This window comes from Helicoverpa zea, chromosome 2 (genome assembly GCF_022581195.2).
Source record: "Helicoverpa zea isolate HzStark_Cry1AcR chromosome 2, ilHelZeax1.1, whole genome shotgun sequence".
In the NCBI taxonomy this organism is placed as follows: Eukaryota; Metazoa; Arthropoda; class Insecta; order Lepidoptera; family Noctuidae; genus Helicoverpa; species Helicoverpa zea.
Genome location: NC_061453.1, coordinates 6,444,035 through 6,468,327, shown reverse-complemented (window position 1 = coordinate 6,468,327; position 24,293 = coordinate 6,444,035). Strand labels below are relative to the sequence as shown.

Sequence of the window (24,293 nt, the reverse complement as noted above, 5' to 3'; positions counted from 1 at the left end):
CTTGAATTTATTAAAACGCTTATTCAAGAGATTTTATGCTACAGAAAATACCACATTGGTACACAGTACCTACGCATTTTTTCAAACTTAACACGTTACTATAATAACGATACGTGATCGTAGTTTTTTTTATTTGTTCCAATAACATATTAAGCTTTTGAAGTTTTTAATACTAAAGTTCGTGTGTTCGTGTGTTTTATTGCGAAATGAAAAGGTAGATAATATCTGAACAACAAGAATTAAACTTTCTTACAATTAAAACAGAACAATTCGCCATTACCATACCATACATGCCTAAGTTCAGTACATGAAAGCATTAGTAAAGCTTTAATCGAATAACGTGGTAGCAAAATGCCTACACACGTAACTTGCACGCTTATCCAGATCAGATAAGGGAAATTGTGTGCGTGCATCCAATCGAAACGAGAAATCACTTTTGTTTATCCTATCTTCTTCTCTCTTATCGGCATGAAAATGGAAAGGTTATTAGTCAGCCACCCTAATGCGGGTTTCATTTGAAATGTCTATGTATGTATTTGTATAGATATGTTTTTATTTTATAGGATGATAACACGCATGTTTTGCCGCAGTGTGGCCAAAGATGAAGCGATGACATTAACTCTTCGACCCAGTTATTTTACCTTATTCCATGTAGTAGAAAGAGAGCCTCTTTCCTAAATCCCCTAGCAAAGATGCTGAGAAATTGCATAAGAACCTTATAAACCTACCCAGAGGATGAAATCCAAGATGTAGCTCAGATACCTATCTCGAATCAACACGATTTTACACTAACACACGACTATTTTCACGAAGTTGTGTTGTACCCGAAGCTGATACTATCGGCACTAACTACTAGCTTAATCCTACAATCGACTAATCCTTAACTAATTGAATGGATTACTTCCCCTGACGAATTGTTAACGTCTACCCTCGTAGATCCTGCGTTTGTAGATAAACTATCGATTATGTTTGCCTGACAGATCTTTGAAGCGAAATACGGTTATAGGAACCCAGTTAGGTACTACACGTTCACATATGTGAATCTTATTTATTTGAATTTAACGATTTGTAGAGGTATATTCAGTAGTTTTTAGATTGAATTGGGTGCCACTTCGACAAATTGCATTGGCGTCAGACCTCAATATTTCGAGTGACTTCGGTTCCTTTCAAATGACTTGTCGATTACGTCAGCAATAGTTATTTGACATAGGAGTGACCCTGGCCAGCGGGAAGCTGAATAAGTGACCCTGTATCGATCCCGGCTTACCAAACTCCCTAAAAACATTTGTCACTTGCTTTCCGGCGGAAGTAAATATCGTGAAGGAAATGTGAGGTCGAATAAGTCAACCTATATAAAATATATATCTAAAGTCCGGACATTTATAGACGTTTCATAAAAAGGAATGGTGACAGAAACGCCGCCAAGCCGAGTTTACCATAAAGCCAAGTCGACATTTTTGTGACCAAATTAATGGTATTCACATGGCTTATCAATACACGCACTATGTTTGATTTTCTACTACATATTTACATACATAGTAGGTGGGGGTATGTACCTTTTTTTTTGTTTCAGCTGAGGAAAATGCCTGACGCATACACACACCGCCCGGGGAGTCGGTGAGGTTATGTGGGGCTTGCACCCACTAAAAACCTCAGCTTTTGTGCCGTCTTCTGCCTTTTAGAGAGAGGCCACGAGGACCAAAGACGACTTTCGTGACCTCTCGGCAGTGGCTGGTCGCCTCCATGGGGGTATTTACCTACCAACTATCGATAGTTTATTATCTGAAGGGTTTATATACTGATTCCTGTGATGCATACTCACCACAATAATTTTAGAATAGAAATAATCCGTAGAAATCAGTACCTACCTACCTAAAAATGTATTCTAACTCGAAAAGCTCTCATATCTTTTCGTGAAAATATACTTCTTTAATGTACTAAATAACAAGCGAGCTTTGTAGGTAACAAATTGGTTCCACGCGCCATATCGCCCCACTACTAATATACCTCTAACGCCCATTAAAACAACTAAGTACATATTAATTGCCCTAAATACTCGTAGGTAATTCAGTACAAGTTTAAACGTTCACAGTTGCGTAAACTAGAATTAGACCTCAAAAAGGTGCATAGACCCAAAAGTTGTAGTGCGTAACCGACCTAGTAAAGTGCCTGTTAACTACGCTATAAATAAACTTGAGTTCGTACATTACGTACTTACCTAGAAACAACTCGCGCAAGTCTTGACATTTTATGAAATATGTATAATAATGTGGGTGCCACTTGGACCCTTAATATTCACACTGTACTTACCAACACTGGTGATTTAACTAAGAACTGCTCAGTTTACTTAAGTCAACTATGTTCTAGAAATGAGGTTCCTTAATGTTTCAAACGAAACGCTAATAACTATTAAGGTACCTAATAAATATCCCTGACAGAAAATTAATTTAGACTTCGCAGAATTAATATTAAAAAGAGGTATTGATAGATTCCTAGTATCGGACCCAGATGAATAACTTTCATGCCTTGGTATTGAAAAATAAGATAGTTACTTTTAAATACCATCAATTTGCAAATTTTATATAAAAATATGTGATTCTATGTTTATAAAGTAAGTTATAAATTGTGGCTAAACTCCAAACAAAGCCTATGGGATGAGGATTATATAATAACAAAAAAGGTAATAATTACTTCTTCAACGAAATATTTGTATTTAGGGTCTTTCAATATTTCAGTTCAGCACTCATTTCCCTACCTACAAATGTAGGAGAGGTAAGGTAAAGTTTTTTGGGTATAAATAACTAAAGCTCACACAAGCCCCTAATTTGAAACGAAAACTTCGCAAATGTTTTTGAAAGGGTTAAAAGGATTATTTAAATATTTGTATCGAACCATTCATAGAAGTTATATTGACTTCGGGAATAAATATTCATATTTCTGTATTTTGATACCCGAAACTCCGAAAGCCCTTTCTAAAAGAGACTCTTGCATTTGTAAATTGAGTTACTTATGTTTTAGGGATGTTTTGTAACAGTGTATTAAATTAGAACTGTGAGGACTTTTTGTCCATCAGCTCAATCCATTTACTTACGTTTTTGCGAAATGGATTCAAAATTACTTAGTGCTCATTTCTCATTCTAATAATAAGTACCTTTTAAAAATAAATCTTTTCAACTTCGCATTCTAGGCGACCCGCCGCCGCCCTCCAGAAGCTTCGTCATTATCTCCTAAAAGATTTATTTATTTCATCTGCATTCCGTTTAAAATGGATTAAAAATCAACCAGATAAACACAAAAATTAAGGTAAATAAAAGCCTTTTTAAAAGGCTCGTGTACACAGATGCAAAGTGGCCCTCGCTACATTCCTGAAAAGAGCCGGGCACTGTGGCGACGCCTTCGCCCCCTCACGGAACTACGCACGCTAGGAATTTATTATTAACGTGTTGGGCTCTTCGCCATATTTTCGTTTTACCTTTTTGTGCCGGTAATAGAATTGTTTAAATTGTGGACCTAAACACTATGTATGTTCGAAAATAGCTAGGGTAGATCTACCTGCATAGATTAAATAGAGCAGGAACGTTCCTGTCAGATTATTTATCATTACCGTTTCATAAAAAAACCCAGTTAAGTACAATTGTGATAAGCAACATAACAATCTTCATATTTTCTTCAAGTTTATAACACTACCTTTTATAACAAAAGAAGTGCGAAATGCAAACTAAGCTTCGAAGACTCACAACGAATAAAGAAAATGTCGGATTATATTATTTCATCTCTTGACAAATTAAATTACGCATACTACAAGAGCGGATATCCTGAAGCACTTCACGCTCATGAGAATATTATTTCTTGTATCCATTTTCATTTTTACTTTATCCTTGATTAACTTGCGAGTTTTCAAAGAGAACCTTACGTAAGTATTATTCGTTATTTCAAAGGGATCTAAAATTTACATGCTGTGTAATTCCTGAGGTACCTAATGCCCTTCAGAATTGCTTCATAGCTTGTAACGCCTATCGTTAATTTAATTGTTTTCAATACAGATAATCATATAATCATTAAAAATTCTGCAACCGAAAACTGCAAAATTAAAAAGCTAATACCTAAAAAAACATTGAATAAACGAAGACTGCCTTGCTCTACTAGAATACCCAAAAAAGAATTCAAAAGTTTGACTTTGACTGTAGCAAACTAATTTAACTTTATCCTCCCAAGGAAAAGGCTCTCTTGATATAAATGATACAATTTTGGTGTACCGGAGCAAAACAGCGACAGTCCATATTCTATACAAGACACTACTACGGAATTAACAAGGTTCATTTAGATGCAAATCGATGTTATATAGGACTGAGACGTAATCTCTTTAGCCGGTTAAGCCCAAATATATTCAGGTACGATTGCTATTTGATTGCATTCTGCTTGATAATGACTGCATATTGATATATGCAATTTTTTAATTAGTAGGCATAATATGCAAACGGGTCATTTATGGGAATTCTTTGAACTGTTATTATTTGACCTATTTGTTTTTGCTGTTATTAGTCTTCTTGAGCCATAGATAATGTAGATATGCGTTAGTATTGGTTACTTTCCTAAAATAAATCAGTTCCAGTTAATTGCCATAGCAGTCTTTCAATACATCGAGAGCTTAAGACCCTTGTGTCTAACAGTGTCATAAAAGCTTTCAGGAAAACGGCGATTTCCATATTATTTCCAAGTTAAACATCGAACCCACGTTACCGAAAATATCTTTGATGTTATGACGGTCGGAAAATATAGATAAAATAGAAACTTTATATACGTATTAAAATTATATTTCAATCCATTGGTCACCAATGGGAAATTCCGTAGTTGCTTAATATGATCTCAAGGGATTGAGCCTTGAATCAAAGGAATAAGGGTCAGAATCGTTTGCTGCGACACCTATCGCAAAGAAGTAATATCCCAGTCCCTATGAACCCGGCTTAGTAGAGCACAATATATCGTGTCCAAAAGACTTTAGATACCCGCTGTTGACTTTATCGGAGCTCCCGTAAAGGACATAGGATTAGAGTCAAATCTCTGAATAGCTGTTCATGAAATCACATTTCTGCAGGTAGGTTACCTATGTTCCTGCAGATAATATTTTCATATTAGTTACTGGTACATAACCTTCCCGGTGGCATCGTCTACAAGTCGTATATACATCGTCTGAGACTAACGTTTATATAACAACCCCCGTGTGGGATGCGCCTTACACCGCCGTACATAGATAGCTTGGTATAAAGTAGGTATCGTCCTATAATGCTTATTTACATAAAATTACTCCGCCACACTGCTGAACAAATCTGTTCTTGAGCACGAGGTTAGATATACCTAGATACGTACCCAGCATGGTTCAATTATATGTATAATCGTGGTACACAGTATTTTTCCGTCCCTGTCCCCAAGTGACTGCTTATAAACTTTTCTCTAAGTGATAGGCACATTAATATCCCTTTGGAATTCCAATGAAGCAGAGATAAACATTGGATTTTCCTCTAAAAAATAATAGCCGCAATTGTATTTCAGTGTGTGCTTGCCCTCCACTCAAATAAAACAACATGTACCCCCTGCCGGGCCGACATTGCGTTGTTGACGCCCTCAGCAGGACATGAGCTGAATAAAATGTAGCCATTATTTATTCTACCTCTGTTGACTCGGTCGAAGGAAAACTGCCATCAAACCTTCCCGTGCCAAAATTCGTCGGCAAATAGAAAATATTGACGTCGGCAAAATGTTTTCTCGCCGCTAAAAAGGTGCTAGGTTTTTTCAAACTGACTGGCGCCGTTTTTGGAATTCCTCAGTTGCGAACAAAAGAGCAACTAAATAATGATTAAAGCTACGACTGTTGATTACATAATAAGTACCTTAACATTTAATGCGCAAGAAATCCGATTTGAAGGATATCATCAAACGCTAAAAAGCCATAAACATCTCTTAGCAAATATTTTGGAACAGCTCTTTACCTTTATTAGAAAATTGCCTTCATGTTTCTGAAGGGAATGAGGGTTGACATGAAAGGCTTTGCCGTAATTGCTATTTGCGTGTAAACTCCATTATTATAGGTCGCGTCGCATGTAACAAAGGGCTATTATGTCGGAGTATTCTGGATACCAGATATGTCTAACACTCCTATCAGCTTATAATTGCGTAACCTGATTGAACTTAATGTTTACTTAATAGACGTTTCTAACGCGATATTCTATTTATAAAATATTTTGGGGTGTTCATTTTTTAAAGAAAGAACTGCTTGTGCTATAACTCATATATTTTCATAAATAAGTGTTAACAATTCAGAAAGTAGGAAAATAATCTCACAGGGGACGAATATACACGCACCCGCGTGAATATCAGATGTCCAATATCAATCACGTGACAAGCATGCATCCAAACATCCTCATATTTATAACAAAACACCTAACTGCAGTATACCTGTGCTGAAATATCAAACAACACACTAAAAGCATTTAGGATATAATAAAACGATTAAATTTAAAAAGGCGGGTAAATACAAGATATAAGTATACTTTACAGACTTAAATACTTAGCTAAAATATAATTTAAATATGTATGAAATCAAATTATCAGATTCAGTCTGATTATTTACCGTAAAGAATAATAATAAATATGACATTCTAAGTGAACATCTGTATGGCAACTAAGTTAGAACGACAATAAATGCAAAGTATACGTAGGTACCTGTGCCACATAATTAAACACAGTGATGAATAAGATCGTCATATCGAATATATTTTAATACAGTACAGTCAGCCAAAAGAAAATGGTCTACATACTAGTTTTGTAAATTTTTATAAGACCTATGATCATCGATAAGGCTCATTGTTCTGACGTTGTATTTTAATCTCAAGAGAATCTAAAGAGAACAAACTTGTGTTAGAGCATCAAGAGTTGAGCTAATTATGTCAATTGATGACCTTAGTCATAACTATGTGATTCATATAATCTACGTTCTTCTGATATCGCGCACTTCAAATGGACCATCTGTGCTACTAATACTAATTTCGCTGATTAGTAAAAAGGTAGCCATAATAATTATGATGTAGGCAAAATCAATATGACTAATATAATTTTGTTAAATTACAATAACGTTCGTTTTTAATGTAATTCATAACATAATATCTCGGCATCTGTCTGATACATTTTTTGATAAAATTTAAATATAAAGATGTTTAACGTCGATGCCTAAAAAATATAGCTACTATCAACCATGACATTGATGACCTATCTCAAGCAACTTTCGTGTGCACTTAAAAGAAGGTAGTTTTTGTTGTTTTGACAGTTTAGAACGAAATATGTATGACTCATAAATGTCATTGGTCGATAGTAGGTACATTTGTATTTCGTTCTGATAACTACCACTGAAACTATTCTTCAAGATCGCTCTGTCAAACCCTTACAAAGTCATTATGTAGAGATGTAGGTAGGTACCTACTAAATAAATATCCTCTTAACTTATTAAATGATGAATCCTTACTTGTGCATTATTGTAACAAACCTTATCTTATAATGTTATTGCTATTATGTAGTCTTAAGTTGTTCCAATATTCTTTTCACAGTAGTAGGTACTAATCTGTTTACCCATTGTATGTATGACACCTTATAAATAAACTAGAAAAACTCATTCAATAAAAAAAGGTATAAATACAGGTTTTACAATAAAAAAATACATACTTCGTCTATTGTAAAGCTAACATTATCGAATAATTACTTCTCTGATATTTTCTTTTTCATCAAAACCAACAATACCTTCTTATTTCTATTGAAGAAAATAATAATAATAAACCTTTTATACAGCTTGTTATCAATATTATGTACCTGTACCTACATTTGTATTTAATCAAATCGATATTTGAATATTATCAAAGACACTTATTAGGTATCTTGATCAGGTTTGTTTTCTTTTAAACCACTAATTTAGTATTTTCATTATAATAATTAGTCTTTACCGCTTATTGGAAGAGTTTATATCTAACTCATCATCTAATTTACTCATTGTATTGACCTTATTATTCCTATTTATTGCCAGTTACTGCAATTTATATCCAATTTACGTCACCGTTATAAACTCCTTTTCAAACATTCTTATAAACTAGCTTTTCTTTAGTATTATAATGTGCTTTGGCTCGAAAAAAAACTTTATACATATCACTGACAAAAACTAAATAATTTAAAAAGCGCTTCAAATTCAATAATTACATACTTTCTTTAGTTCAGATGACCCTCGAAGTATAAATAGATCAAACCGCATAGGGGCAAGGACAGGGTTATTTTTAAACTTTGTATCTAATGAATTTTGGTAAAACTTCATCTTGTAAAAATTTGCCGATTTCAATTTCGGTTCCCAAGGTGCAGTCTTTACAGTTTTTTTAACTTAGACACGACATTATCCATGCCCTATTTAATTCAATTTGATAGGTACCTACTCCGAGGGACACCCTATACACTTAATACAATCTTAGAATAAATGAGCTTTTTATGGACAACGATACATTCGAAAATATATTTAAAACTAGTACTAGATTTTCATGATCCAATTGGCACAGCCCTTGCAAGTATTTTTTCACATAAGCATCAATAATGTTAAAAACGTTCATTGCATGAACAATAATTTCTAATAGATAAGTGGTTGAAACAATGTCGATACTGTCATCAACTAGAAGGCACAATCTTTTAGATTGACTCTTAAGTTCTATGTTATAAGAAAATTTCAAACAAGTTAAACACCAATTAGGTACTTAAGCAACAACACTCAATGAACAAAATTGATGCATTATATTACAATGACTATATAGTGTGTATTAAAATTACATTAACGAGTTTAACCATATACCCACAGGCATGTGTATCCAGTCTTCTTATATGAATAAATAAATAACAATTTTGTAGTTTTGTAATAACATTAAAAGCGTATCCGTGTATCATTCAATATCATTAAAGAGTTGGACTTATGGCTGTTAATACGAACACGTCATTCGAAAATTCGATAATGTCTAGACATGTTCGCTTATAATATGAAATAATTTTGGCTGAGCAGGAAATTCCCAAAAAAAAAATTTACAGAGAAAAAAATATCTTACAAATGCATTATGACAATTTTTTATTTAATAATTTACAACTCAAGGATACAAGGATTAATGCTCAATCCTTCTCCGTGTGAGAGGAGGCCTGTGCCCAGCAGTGGGACGATAAAAAAGGCTGTAACAGATAACAGAATTTACAACTCACAAAGCATTTTTTATGGAAACTGTGCAATGAAAGAGTTGTTTTTATAAAGTAATTTTTCGATTATATTTTGACGTCACAAACTTATAAATTCCATTGATCTTGAATCGCAATGGCGCATGGTGCAACAATACGTCATCAAATGAGTCATGTACGACCTACGCAGGACATACGTATATACCTTATTAAAATGGTAGATATTTATAACTGGTTAATTAACTTACATAAAGACTGATCACATATAATTATTTAAAAAAATATGTTGTAAACGTCAAGTTCGTTCCTTGTTCCTCACTTTCAGCATGTATTGGGCCACCTGAAATAAACGAAATTAATTGTACATTATTATGTATGAAACATTTCAAAATTTATGTGGAATAAAACATAGTCATGAGATGTGTCATTCTTACAAAAATATTATGCAATTTCTTGTGTGACTGGTAATTCCAAAACACTTTAAAACATCAATATTACTTTTAAGCATATTTACCTCATATTTCACATTTCATCATGCAATCATAACTTTAATGGTCCTTTCTATGTGACTCCTGCACATGGGGCAGCTATCCATTTCCTTGCTGGCACAGGGCTGACAACAACACATATGTCCACATGGCACAAATACTACTTCACTCTTAGCGTCCATACAAATGACACATTCAGCTTCCATCACTGAGTCATCAGATTGGTTGGTAGTAACAACACCAGTACATTTCTGCTCATCTGTCATATCTTCAACTGGAGCACTTGGGGCAATGGGAGATGCTTCAAAGTTGTGGTTTTGACTTTTAGCACCTACATATAAATTTATTGCTCGTATAATGCCTTCCCTGTCAGAAGACAATGAGACACCACTCAGCTTCAGTTGTTCTGTTGTAATGTTCAGTAAAGGTTCACCAGAAAATAAGAATTTAACCAAGAAAGGCAGACAGTGAATAACTCCTTCCTGCAAGAGGTAATTTGCAAGTGCTGGATCCAAACTTTTTCCAATATCTAATAAAGTTCTTGGTGCTGAATCCATTAACTTCTGATAGTTCTTCAACCAAAAATCATGGGACTTATTTGATTCACTATCCATTTCTCGAAGAGTTTCAACAAGCTGTTTTCGCCTTTTGTTTTGCTGGCCAAAAAGATCATCTAACAGATTAACTAGCTGAACTCTCTGCTGTAGCAACTCATTATAATTATATGCAATTTGTAACTTTTTCTTTTCTTGCTCAATGACACTGAGGCGAGCCAGATGGGAAGAAATCAGACTGATTTCTTGGTTCAGACTCCATGTTTTTGAATCTACCTTTTCCAATAGTGATGCAACAATTGCCATTTGAATATCTTGGTCCTCTAGAAGTTGCTCAACTAATACTGTTCTTGACTGGTCTTTAGCATTTAACAATTCAGTCAATTTCTCACTTACCTCTAAATCTTGCAAAAGCATGCTTTGTTTCACATTATTCAAAGAATCTTCATAATATTTTTTGGAATGTTTAGCTGTGTAGTCCTCCTCTATGAGCATTTCCATAGCTCTTAAAACATCAGCCTTTTTAATGTTATCATAGTTTTGCCGAGTGATTTCAAGTAGTCTGTCATGTTCAGCCTGTTCATATGCAAGTTGCTGTTGAATAACTTCTGGTTTTAAATACTCAGATTGAATAAAGTTCTTAACTAAACATTCAATTTCTTTTTCATCATCCTGTATAGCCTTGATCAGGTTTTGGCGATCAATTTCTTTTACCATATGAACTTTAGCTATTTCATTGTCCAGTTCTAACTGCTCTTGTAACACTTTATTTAAAAACTTTTCTCTTTGCTCTTTGGCTGCCTTGTGTAACCTGTTTTCCTGTTCCAATATGGCAGCTTCCTGTTCTTCCCAAGTTAGTGTATTACGTCTAGCAAATGGATCCAACACCATGTTGGGAGTTTGAACTGTGGGCATGTCTAATTCTGTGTGCAATGGGGAATTATACTCTATGTTCATTTTATCACATAAGAATTTCATTATTGCTGTTGTATCCTGTGTGGCAATTTCTGATGGAGGGAATATAAACTGTTCACCATCTATCTGTAGTGATATCAGATTAGTAGCTAAACATAATTCTGGACAGAGTTCATTTAATTCTTTATTATCAGTTATGTTAAGTTTTCTTAGATTCTTGAGCTTACCTAGAGATGGAGATAAACTTTGAAGCTTGTTCTGTGAGGCATCCAATATTTGTAAAGCTTGCATAAACTGTATACTATCAGGAAAGGTCTTAATATGATTATTTTGAATATACAGTTCAGTCAGATTTACCAAGTATCTAATATCACTGGGTATTTGCGAAAATCTATTACTGCTAATGTTGAACACCTTGAGTAGGTATAAATCGGACAGTTGACCTCCTTCTTCTAAAGAATGTAAACAGTTGATTTGCAGATATAATCGCTCTTTTCTGTATACCTTGCATATCGAATATGTACCGGAAGGTACTTGGCGCAGCTGGCACTCGGACAGGTCAAAATCTGGTTCTGGTGATTCCTTCGCAATATATAACTTCCTCTCCAGTCTCGCTCGTGCATCACTATCATTATTTTGTCTTCCAAACAACGACATTGTCGCTCGGTTGACACAAGACACAGCACAACCCATTAAACAATACGTATAATTTGTTAACAACCTTCACAATCGTCACCGACTTCGGGTATTCATTGCAAATGGATTATCATACAATCTTAAGTTGAAAGTATTATCAACATTTTATAGCTTCCATTCTATTAGCAAGTTAATATAACACAAGTAAACCAAAAACAATAGTAAATAATCAATCAGCAGTGTATTCTACAATGATAATGATAAGAGGCACGGTGTATGACAGTGACACATGACATGACACTAGAATTTTAACATTGACAAATGCGTTCCAATCCACGCGATAGAATCCAATAACAAAATTCTTTATAATCAGTGCGGAAGGAAGTTCTTTGTTAGACGCGATTGCGCAATATTACCGAACACTCATGCTTGCACACTACAGCGACAACAGCTGCGCTGAACTAACAATTATATGGAATATGGAAATGGGTGAATTCCAGTAGTGGATTCTGAAAACTTCGGGGAATACCTGCATAGTTTGAAAATGAAATGATATTTTGGATATTTATTTTTATTTAAAACAAACTGTACAAATTCTTTATATCTATTTAACTCTAACTTAAGTTAACCTGTCTGTAAGTATCTGTATAAATATAAAGTTATCTATCATCACGGCTGACTTCAATTCTGTACCTATTTTTGGTCACTGGATCTGGAACATGGAATATAGAATATTGATCTGACGGTTTTGGAATTGCAGAAATATAAAATTTTTCATTGGTATCTCCGGCGTAATTTACCCCTTCTGAACTATCTTTTGAATAATCATGAAATTCATCATTAGGGTAGTAATGAACATACTTTTGAAACCAATCATCGTTGTTATTTTTTGGTTTTTCGTTCTTTATATAATAACTATTCTTTGGTGATTCAAAATGTTGTACTGGGTTATATTCCTCATCATAGCGTTTATACCACGGAAGTGATTCTGTTTCAGGCGCTGCTGAAAGATGTTTTTTGAATTCGTCCTTTACATTCTTTTGCTCTTCTTTCACTACTTTACCTTCGTTTGGCTCCGTTGCCATCGACTTCTCTGAACTATATTCAAACATGCTGTTAATAATTTTTATGGCTGAATTCATTTTATCCGTCTTCTGTTTTTCTACATCAACAGACGCGGGTGAATTCAATTTATCATTTTCTTCCTTCGCATGTTGATGATAATTATCGGTGTACCGTGCACTCGTTTTATATATCCTTAGGTCTGGTGTGTGTGAAGGATAAACATGCATTTGTATAATCTTTGATAGTCTATCAAAAGCTTCGATTAAATCTGGATCATGGCTTTCTTCATTTGGTGGATCAGCATGTTGAACATGTTTTGTTGCGTCAACGTCTGATTTAGAATCAGATAGGCGTTCCTCATGCTGAGTATTTCGGTCATTTTTCTCTATGGTTTTAACATTCTGCTCCTGAATTATTACATCATGATCAGGTTTGATTTCTGATACTTGGTCTACATGAACTGGTATGTGGTTTTCTCGTGTAGTACTCATGGGCTCTGGCGGACTGTAGGAGTATGCTATTTCTTTACCAATACGAAAGCCTTCGTTTTCCGACGTCGACAGGATTTGCGGCTCTTTACTAAAATAATCAAATACATGAAAACTTGGCACATCAGGTAACTTATATGTTTCAGGTGCGGGTAGTAATTTGATAGCCACAGCTTTACCTTGGTGATATCCTATTCCATGACCATCAAATGGTTTATTTTTCGGGTTCTTTTTTTTCGATTCAGTCTTTTTTGAAGAGTTTTCATCGGCTTGGCCACTGTCCGAATCCGCATCACAATACATTTTGTTCAATTTCTGAGTATCCTTATCGGATAATCCTACTCTTTGGCCAATCTGCGCTCCACTCTGAAAGAAAAAAGTATCACTTTTATATATAGTTTTCATAAAAATGTCTTTAGGTAGGTACTTATTATAATCTAATAAACTGCAATTACTATATACTATACTATATACTTCATTGCAATTGACTCAGTTACCTCACTTAACAGTAATCATAACCACGGAAATAGTGATAAACTTGTGCAAGTCTCTAGCTAAATACTTAAGCTATAATAAAAGTAAATAATTACCTGTTTGGGAACAATCGTATCCTGTCCATTGGCGGAGAAAGCTCGCTGGCTGTAATGCAGGACACTGTCGTAGTCGTAACCAACGCCAAAGTCTGACACGGAGAACGAGTTGTATTTGCGAAAGTTATGCCTCGCCGCTGGAAATATAAACAAAATACCTCAGAACCGAACAATTTGGATGAATCAACACTTGATTGCAAAAATATACCGACATAGCTTCTGTTAACATACAAAGACACTTTCAATAGAAATCGAAATTTACTTCACACCAGGCCTTTATTGCTTAGATAGGCGGTGTAGTAATTTATATTCGCATTGTGTAGCGTTCGCGACAAGCGATAGCACCGGGCGCTGACATTAGCATCTGTTGTACCTGCCAACGAGCCTATTTAGTAAAAATTGCAAGTGTTTAGAAGTAGATACCTAACAGAACAAAGCTATCCAAACAGACTTACGTTGTACTATATTTTCCCAAACAATTTTGACGTAGTCATCTCTGTCCGGGCTACTCTGCATGTGGTAGAACCCAAGAGTGTGCAACAACTCGTGCACCACTGTGCCGTGTCGAAAGCAACCGCGTCCGACCGGGTGCCGACCTGACAGGTTGAGAACTTGGTACCCGCCTTGGTAGCCCACTTGGGAGAAACATCCTCGTCGGTTACCCTAAAACATAGACAGTCGAAATTGATTAGTCTTGGAGATAAGTAGCTAGATATAATTTTGCCAAGTACAATGGAACTCGGATTAGCGAAGAGGACATGCTAAGAATACCTGTATGACCACAGCATCACGATCACCTTTTCTATAAGGGCGGAACTTGACACAGGATGCGCGAGCGATATCTTCTATCCCACTTTCAATAGCTTGCACTTGATCGCTAGCTGCAAAATTATATTTAATCATATTAAATGCTTCCTAGCCTTAGAATTAACATAATTCTCCATTAGTAAGCTATTGCAGATGGGTGAATTTCAACAGGTCCAATAAAATTTTCATTTCCGTGGATTTTTTATTCTTCAACTTTAGAACAAGAAAAAGTAGTGTTTATTTAAGTTTTAGATAAGATATGTATTCTTACTTAATATCTAGTACAGTGGTTCTTAACCTTTTTGACATGAGGGACCACTTTGACTAAAGTTTGTCTTGTCGGGGACCACCTCATCGGTTTACCTAAATTAGTACTCATTTCTTTTCTTTTTTCTTTGGGTCAGGTCTACTCAAAGCTAAACGCATATCGGCAGATGTGTAGGTAAGCAAATGCAAATAAAGAAAAACTTGCCTATGTAGTTTCCAAATGCGCGAGCGAAGCGAGCGCGAAATTTTTATCGGACTTAAACCAAATATTACGTAAAATGTAGCCCAAACGTACTTAACTTTTCGTTTGTTGACAAATGCAAAAATAAGGACAAATAGTTTCTGAATACGCGAGCGAAGCGAGCGCGAAATTTTTATCGGACTTCAACCAAATATTACGTAAAATTTAGCCCAAACGTACTTAACTTTTTGTTTGTTGACAAATGCAAAAATAAAGGCATACAGTTTCTGAATACGCGAGCGAAGCGAGCGCGAAATTTTAATTATTTTTTAAGACTCAAAACCAAAATTACAAATTACTAGGTACGATACACCCGATATACGTCCATGCGAAAACCCCCGCTCGCAGTTATAAGTCGATAAAAATTAAGTTAGATAACGTATAGCAACGTCGCGAAGCTAAGCTTCGCGGACCACTTGGAATGCCTCCAGGGACCACCAGTGGTCCGCGGACCACCGGTTAAGAACCACTGATCTAGTAGATAGCTTAAAAATCTAACGAGATACACAAGATTAAAATTTTCATGCCACAGCAATGAAACATGCATACACGGCAATTAAACGTGCGTCCATGGCAATGAAAGAACTTTTCACGTCGTTTTTTTTCAGACAATTTTTTCTTTCCTTTCTCTCCTCTCCCGATAGTTTCGGTTTAGGCATCTTGGCTTTCTAGAAAGAATCAATCCATTATTATGTTTATAATTTGACTGTAGTATCTTTTTGTAGTTGACTGTATATAGTACAAATTGTTTTTTTATCCTATTCATGCCGTGGCGATGAAAACATAAGTCACGGTAATGAAACATGTGGCCACGGCAATGAAACGAAATTGTTTTACAAGGCATGGCGATGAAAATTTCTTCATTTCCGTGTATTTTTTTTCATTGCCATAGCAAATTTTGACCACGGAAACCACGGAAATGAGAGCGCGGCGATGAATATCAAGGCTAAAACATCAAAAAACCAAAAATCTGTTAATAATTCACAGTAATTAACACATCACAAATAAACATAAGATAAATAGCATTGTACCGAATGATCAATTAAGAGGACAAACTTATTCAAACAGAAGTTAGACCTATCCACGGCGATGAGAGAAAAAATGTCCAGTAATAAAAAAATTGAATACTTTCATTTATGGCGCAAAAACGCAGGCACGTGCACACGTCATTCCACGTCGAACACTTGACGTCCACTAATATGCAACATTTAGCGCATAGCGGGAGGGACGCAAACCCTTAGGAAAAGCAATATTCTCAAATATGTTTAGGACATGGCGATGAATGATAGTTCTGAGACAAACTATTTTTTATTTACCATTTGTTGTATTGTTTAAATATTTGAATAAATGTATTCCGTAACAATACTTTAACTATTCACGAATCAAATAAAAGTTGGTTTTAATATAAATAACTAATACATTTTCATCAATAAGGTCTAGTACACATCAAGGTGACGTGTGGACAAACACGGCAATGAAAGATTTTGAGGTTTAATTTTTTTTTTTTGGAGAACCAATTAATCCTATTAACAAAATATTTAGTGCTACACATAGATTACTATTTCACCTTCTTAGAAAAAAATATATGAATATTATAACAATGATTTCTAGTACCGATTTCATCGATGCCACGCAATTTTTGGTCCCGGGAAATTCACCCAGATGTTACACTACTTAAGATTAAATCTTTGATTATATATATAAATATGGTTCTGAGGTTCTGACTTGCGTATAAACATAGCTTTTCGCTAATTTAAGCAAAGCTGATGAAATGTGATTAAATGTGTATGAAACTTACTGAAATGTTCTACTTGAATGTAGACTATGACTTCATTATTGGGCCACCTTTTAGTTCCATCTCTTATGCCATTCCTGGCAAGGCCCTCGGCTACATCTTCTACGATCAGTCTTCGCTGTCGCTCATTCAGGATCAGGTCGCCTTCGAACTTCCCGCTCTCTTCCCAGGCGTGGTCAGAAACAACCTCGTCTTCATCGTAGTCAACGTCTGGATCTACGCCTTCTGTTAGGTATAATGGAAAACTTAATTCATTTGTCATGCACTGCTTTTGTCATGCAATTTAATCTATGTAACATGGTATGTACCTACACATGGGCAATAACAGGCAGGAATAAACTCCTATTTTTAGGTCGATGTTTTTTTTTTTGTCCTGTTACACTTCTAATGAGTTGGGCCCATCAGTATTTGGAATCCCCCAAAGAAGGTTTACTTCAGTTTTAAACTTATCGCTTCAGTCATTCTATTCATCTTATTCTTCTACGAAAAAACATAACAAACTGTGAGTTACGCTATACCGGAACAATTATAACTGCAACAACTATGTTAATCACTTTCGTTTTCGAAAAAACTAGTATTTTATTCACAGGTACATGGTACAGGCACTCGGTTATTTTGGGTCAACCGTTCAAAATACACTTGTTCTACAGTCACTGTGGCCACATTGCAAGTCGTTCCTTATCCACAGATGTTTTGGTCACAGATACATACATAATATATGTACAGACTTCCTAATAATGTGTGCATCTCGATCAGTAGGTAAGGACTAGTTCGTAGAGCAGCTGAGGAAGAAGGAATCATGGTAGAATTTATGACCTGATACTTACATATTCCTGCTCTAGAGAAAACTACTCTTTTTGAGATTTGCTATTTTTGATAGAATTGGAACTGTTTGCATGCAATTTTTGAACATAGTAAGTACTTACTTTTGAGTGTCGGGCTGAGCTGCGAAGTTTTCTTGATGTGCTCCGCAAAATCCTCCAATTCGTTATAAGACATCGCCAAACACTTGACCGCACAAGCGATTAAAAGAACCACCGGTAACTTTGTCCGTGCCATTGTAACTACAAAATCTCTACCTGACTAGTATTAATATTCATAAACGAATACGATATTGATTTCGCTTTTTTATTCTCAACTCACACGATGTATCCGAAAAAGTGTGTCATATTAACGGTATTGCATTTTTGTAAACATTTTGAATTCTTGTAAATGTAAATTATTTTATACTGCCGGCAGTCTACTCCAGCGCCGCGTGATTTTTTGTGTAGGACAAAACCCGCCGGGGTGGGGCGAAGTTTAATATAGCTTCGGATACGACCATTTCACAAGGTGGTAGGCCGCAACTGCGGTGGAGACGGCGACGCTTGCGTCAGCGCCGGCGTTGGTGACAGCAGCACACCGCGCCACCACCCATAACTCGTGCAACAGCGAGTTGCTACATTTGCTGGCTCCAGTTATTTTCAACGTTTACGTCCTCCAACAATAACACAAAACTTGTCATTTTTGTAATAGAAAGAGTGAAATAGTAAAGGGAAAGCAACAGTTGGCCGTTCCGGTGAAATAGATATTGAAATGAAATCGATAAATGGTACCCTTTGTCTGCTGCACTTGCCAAAATATTTTCACATCAATCACTCCTGAAAAAATAGATAGGTATGTAGGTAGTTGACTGAAATTGCAGTAATCTTACTCGTACATTTTCACATTTGATGCTAACTTAATCCATAATGCTGAGATCCTTCGCGATTATCAATCTTCATATGTGTCAATTAGGCAAACACCTACCGCGAAAATATTTCAATGTCTTAACATTGAATAGCTAAAGGTTAACATTTAGATAGATAGGTGTAGATACCTACCTTTTTTTTTTTTTTTGTTGTCGCTGGGTAAAAAATGCTATTACGCATGCCCTTCCCGTCGGGGGACGGGAGAGGGGTATGTGGGACTCCCCGGTAACGACGTTCCCGGTATACCCACTAAAAAGGCCCAGCGGCACTCCGACCTCGCCTGAGTGGAGGGGGTCTGGGAATCTAGTGCATCCAGTCCCCTACCGGCGATTGCCCGCCTCACGGCAGGCCCCTCATGCCTCCCCCCAGTGGGGAGGGTTCCCTATGATGGCCGGAGCACAAGGGGCGATCCTGTAGATACCTACCTACTTAATTTAAAACAGCATAACATTAAATGGTACCTAAGTGAGTACCTACTAAGTACCTAATTTGTTTTCGAAGAGACAACTTTCGATTTCATTAAATTAACTTAGCCGGTTCATTAGTCAGAAGTGTTTTTATTCCCGATGCAGTCAGTTGAGATTTTGGTTTAACATTACGACAAGATCATCCAAGCAAAACAATAGAACAATTTGATTAGTTTGTAGATTACCTATTATACAACAATACAAATAAACTATTATCGATTCTTGCAAAGTGTTCTGCAATCGTCAATGCCATTGTCAGACGAAAACGCGTGTAGTTTCAAGTATGCAAAAAATATCTGATAGATATTGTATTTTAGTGTCCTTGTACAAAATGAGGTCGATGATGTCGCAAAGAAAATTGACCGTGACTATGACGAGTGCCCAATTACTATAGACAGCTAATAGTAAACTAATCGTTAATTTTATTCTTAAAATTTTGACAATATAACTTTAGGAATCAATCATCTACACTTGTGAATGAGAAAATACAAATGAATTGTGTAAAATGTAATTTTAATGTAAGGCTTTTGCAATTATTATGCTGCACTCTAAATAATAGTCGACAATAGAATTCCGGACTACTTAGAAAGACGTTGCGTTAAATCCAGCTGCATCTATTGTTTAGTGCCATGCACCAATTGACATTCTTAGCCAAAACTGATACATTGCAGGTAACACTTAAGAGGCAAGGTTGCTAAATGCTGTTACGTCGTGTTTTATTTACAGTGTTAAACTTAGTCTAATGAAGAATTTTTGTGACTACAGTCAGTTCCCGCTTCCCAACTAGATACTGCTGTGTATAACTATCACTAGTATTCATTAACTTTCACTTTAGGTACCTACTATCACTCCTTTGAAAAAGAGAATTTTACACTGAGAAAAGCGAGTAGGTAACGGAATATACGCTGGTTCTGCAGTTACAGCCGCGGGAAACATAGTTATGCAAGAATAAAAATACTTATGCAATCAAATGTTTTATTTCACACTAAATTATAACTCCAACACTTTACTGTCCAATTAAGGTTTATGGCTAATCATTTATTTGTCAATCACCGTCACTTTATCGCCGTTTTTCTCAATCAGTATAAGTTCCTTATCATCAGGGTCTTCACAGTACATTTTATTCAACTTTAATATATCGCTTTCAGATAATCCTTGTCTTTGACCAATCGTTACATTTTCCTAGAAAAAGTAATAAAAATTTATTATGAAAGTTGGTAGGGTTTTGTAAGGGGATTCCCTAGGTGCGTTCAAAAGAGAATGATTTAATTTTTGTTATATCGATATTTTTTTACCAAACGTCAATTTTATATCGGTTCAAATCTACAGGTCTAATCCTAACTGAACGGATTAGGTTTAGGTAATTAGGGAAGTTTCCTTTCACGAGTTTTAAGACAGTTGGCTTAACATGGATTTGAATCTTAGATATTATATGCAGTATGCAGGCATAGGCTTTGTTGATAAGTATGAATAATCTTACCTGCGTTGGGATGATAGTTTTATTACCATTGACAGAGAATGCTTTCGCTGGGTAGTGCATGACACTATCATAATCATACGGTACTCCAAAATCGGTCACAGTATCATTGCTGTACTTTGCGAAATTATGTTCATGACCTGTAAGAATAAATAAATTGCAACATTATGCCAAATGTTTATTTTGCTGACCTGTACCGAATTTTTTATATGTAAAAAGTCAGTTTTATCAGCGTGACAAACAAAGCTATTATTACGGATCATCGAGGTTTCAACCTGATTAAGACAGACAGTTACCTGGCTTAATATTTTCCCAAACGATAGTTACAAAGTCATCTCTGTCATAAGTACTCTGCATGTGATAGAAACCGAGAGTGTGCAGCATTTCATGAACCACGGTGCCGTGCCTGAAGCAGCCTTTGGCCAAGTTCAACACTTGTCGGACTTCGCCCTCGTCATCAGGAATGCTGAAACCTACGCTCGAGAAGCAACCACTGCTTTTACCCTGAAAAACAATTTATTCTTCAATTTTCTATCTGAAACCTTCACAGTGGGACAGATACGTCGCTTTTTCGTATGCTCGTGAGGTAGTCAGCGAAAGCCTTTGTCACCTCTAGTGCCAACTCTTTTTATCACGGAATCAAGAAGAAAAAATGTTGTTTGTGTGATGGTATCCTACGGGCCAAATCCGATTAAAGCTCCATGTCAAGTATGTGAGTGCGGGTTCGATTTCATGTCACATTGTTGAGGAATCCTGGACAGCTATTTCTTTCATCCATTAAGCAAACGTGATGATTAACACTATTTCCTTAAATATTCGAGAAGGGGCCTGTAAAAGTGCAGTGGGACGATAAGTAGGCTATTGGAGGATGACATTATTCACCTGTATTAAAACTGCATGTTCATCGTCGTTTTCTCTTCGACGAAACGAAAGACATGAATTATTCGCAATATCAGCTAAAGCGTCCTCTATCTTTTGCACCTGCTCCTCATCTGAAATATAAAACTCTTTTCATACATTTATCTCTTATCAAAACCCATCTCCCATAGTAAGGAAGTCCTACAATATACCTTCTGCTAAGTCGTCAGTTTCTGTCAATTCAGTGACTGGTGGTTTTTAGGCTGATACCATCAAAGATAAATGGCATATCTATAGGAAATCATTAGACATCATGTTCTTTATAATTACTCGTTTGTAGATCCGCAAGGCACACTTGTCTCATCATATTCGTTCATATTTCCTGCTTTATTTCATCTACTTTTATTTTGCGTCATTCAAAATTTGTTTTTCGTATGAAGCTCTTTTTTACGGAAACTGGCCAGCTCATACCTATAAGGCTTGCATGTGGTTTTCTTTTAGACGTAAGCGATCACAGTCATTTTATATAGATAGTCAACTGCAACGCTGACCACTTATTATTCTCGGCAAAAAGTATGAGTAACGGGTCAACCCGTTATCCTGTCAATAACTGTTTGTGGTGGTATGCTATCAAAAATTCGAATCACTCCAGGAAACTTTCTTTTACCTTTGCGATTCATTACCAAAATAAGTATTTGTGGGAAAGTAATAGTAATAACTGTGTGCGTCATGAGTTTAATTGGAATATGTATTGGAAATGGACTGACTGTCTTGTATGTGTCATTGTGGTAACCACTTTGTTTATTTAAATTATCTAACTATCAATCTTAAGTAGGTAGAAAATTCGTAGCAGAGACGAATTTTACAAACCAAAGATGTCCTCTTCGATATAATAGACGACCGTGCGATTGGGCCAGCGTTTCGCCAAATTTCGTAGGCCGTTGCGACTGTCAGCGTCAGTGGCTTCAGATATGGCTTCTCGTTGGAACTTCGTCAGCACCATGTCACCCTCGAAGTACTCTCCGAATTCACCTGCAGTTACATATGTATTGATATGGATAAACCTTAACGCACCACTTAAAATTATACGAAAATAAAATGTTTATGTAGGATTTGCCATATAGATTATAGTTAGAACCTTAGAACCCTTATAGATAGAATCCTGTTGCTTTTAAATTTTTGTAACAAACAACAAAGGCTTTCCCAAAAATAACATATTGTTACGGTGATTATTAGAATTCAAGGAAGTAACAAATAAAGTTCTTTCTTACACATAATGAGATTAAGATTGGTCATTTTAAAAAGTTTAGCTGAGAACTTACCATCGTATTCGAGATCTTCATCCTCCCATATTGGAGCGGCTGTGGAATTAAGTACTATTGTACTCAAAATTAACAATATCATATGGATTTGTTCCATTATGTTTGGATGCGGTTCGACCGGTCACTAATATGAACCACTAACGCACTGAACATCGTAACATTTCTCCACGCCTTTTTAAACGAGTGGTGCTCCTACTCACATATGCTTAACAACGGGACACCACAATCGATCACCTAATTAGATAGTCAGGTTATCTTTTAACACGTCTGCTTACGAAATGGAGTGGTTTTTATTTCACCACTCGAGTTATCTCTGAAGAACCCTGGTGCGCTCCCATCAGGGACACCGTTAAGTCATACGGCGATGCCCATTAGCAGTCTTTAGTGACGAGTACAAAACACAATCACACCTGTCGTGTCGGTGCCTACCTGCCCATGGAACAAGAGATACTAATAAATGTTCTTTATTTCCTCGAAACACCAGTTTCTTGCAGCAGGATATGGGCTATCTTCCCAATTTATAGCATTGACAAATATTCTTGTAGGTAGCAACTGAGGCCTAAAGTGCCTGTAAAAATTAAGATATAAGCTTACAACAAACATGGGATGCATCATCAAATGCATCCTCACAAATTTTCACATTTGTAGGATTAGCACTTTTGCAGTGTTGAGGATCTCTTGGCTAAATAGGGTCGAGCGATCTACCTCATTTGTGCCTCAGGAAACATGCAGGTTTTGGTCTCCTCTAGGTACCATTTGTAGTCTAACCACCAAATAGTCTGACAAACAGATTAAGCCATGACCAGACAGACTGTTCATAAAGCAATGCTGGCAATGTAGCCTAGGGCCTAGGTAGGTTAGGTAGGTAGTCTGACGATGAGGAGGAATTTTGACCCACTTTTTAAGGTGTTACGTTCACGAGTTTTTTTTTTGGAAATTATAATTTAAAGGCGCGCACTCATAAATAGGTAGATTTTTACTTACCTAGGTATTTGCGATAGTTAGGTATAATCGGTTCGGTTTAATTTCTTGACAGGTACTTGTTGACTAACCGAATAGGTGCAGCGGATCCGGTAGATCAAATGGTTTCACCAAAGATTACTTAATTCTAATATACGAACAGACATGACATCAAACATGCAAGAAATACAGTGGTAGGCAAGAGAAAGGCGTATAAAGGTGTAGCTAAGATTTTGATTTCTTTTCGTCGTTTTGGATGTACTTTAGCATTTTTTAGACTACGACGTTACTGGTGTCACCGTACCCCTGACGAAATACAAAAGGTTTCAAAAGGGAAATAGATGAGATTTTCCACTTCGCAAAAAAATAATAAACACTATCTTTTTTATCAGG

The 24,293-nt window shown here is 36.0% G+C and overlaps 2 protein-coding genes across 2 annotated transcripts; both read right to left on the bottom strand.

The window, feature by feature from the left end:
- Positions 1-6,271: 6,271 nt before the first annotated feature.
- Positions 6,272-12,102, bottom strand: LOC124639059 (E3 ubiquitin-protein ligase LRSAM1-like). The gene is made up of 2 exons (XM_047176280.1): positions 9,755-12,102; positions 6,272-9,580 (listed from the first exon to the last, which is right to left on the bottom strand). The coding sequence occupies exon 1, from the start codon at positions 11,888-11,890 to the stop codon at positions 9,773-9,775; it is 2,118 nt and encodes a 705-aa protein (XP_047032236.1). The 5' UTR covers positions 11,891-12,102; the 3' UTR covers positions 6,272-9,580; positions 9,755-9,772.
- A 286-nt stretch (positions 12,103-12,388) lies between these two features.
- On the bottom strand, positions 12,389-23,447 carry LOC124644667. The gene is made up of 12 exons (XM_047184171.1): positions 22,941-23,447; positions 22,489-22,650; positions 21,643-21,752; positions 21,057-21,264; positions 20,764-20,900; positions 20,331-20,465; positions 18,013-18,169; positions 17,090-17,311; positions 14,748-14,857; positions 14,432-14,639; positions 13,977-14,113; positions 12,389-13,752 (listed from the first exon to the last, which is right to left on the bottom strand). The coding sequence occupies exons 1-12, from the start codon at positions 23,035-23,037 to the stop codon at positions 12,493-12,495; spliced, it is 2,943 nt and encodes a 980-aa protein (XP_047040127.1). The 5' UTR covers positions 23,038-23,447; the 3' UTR covers positions 12,389-12,492.
- Between the last annotated feature and the right edge of the window lie 846 nt (positions 23,448-24,293).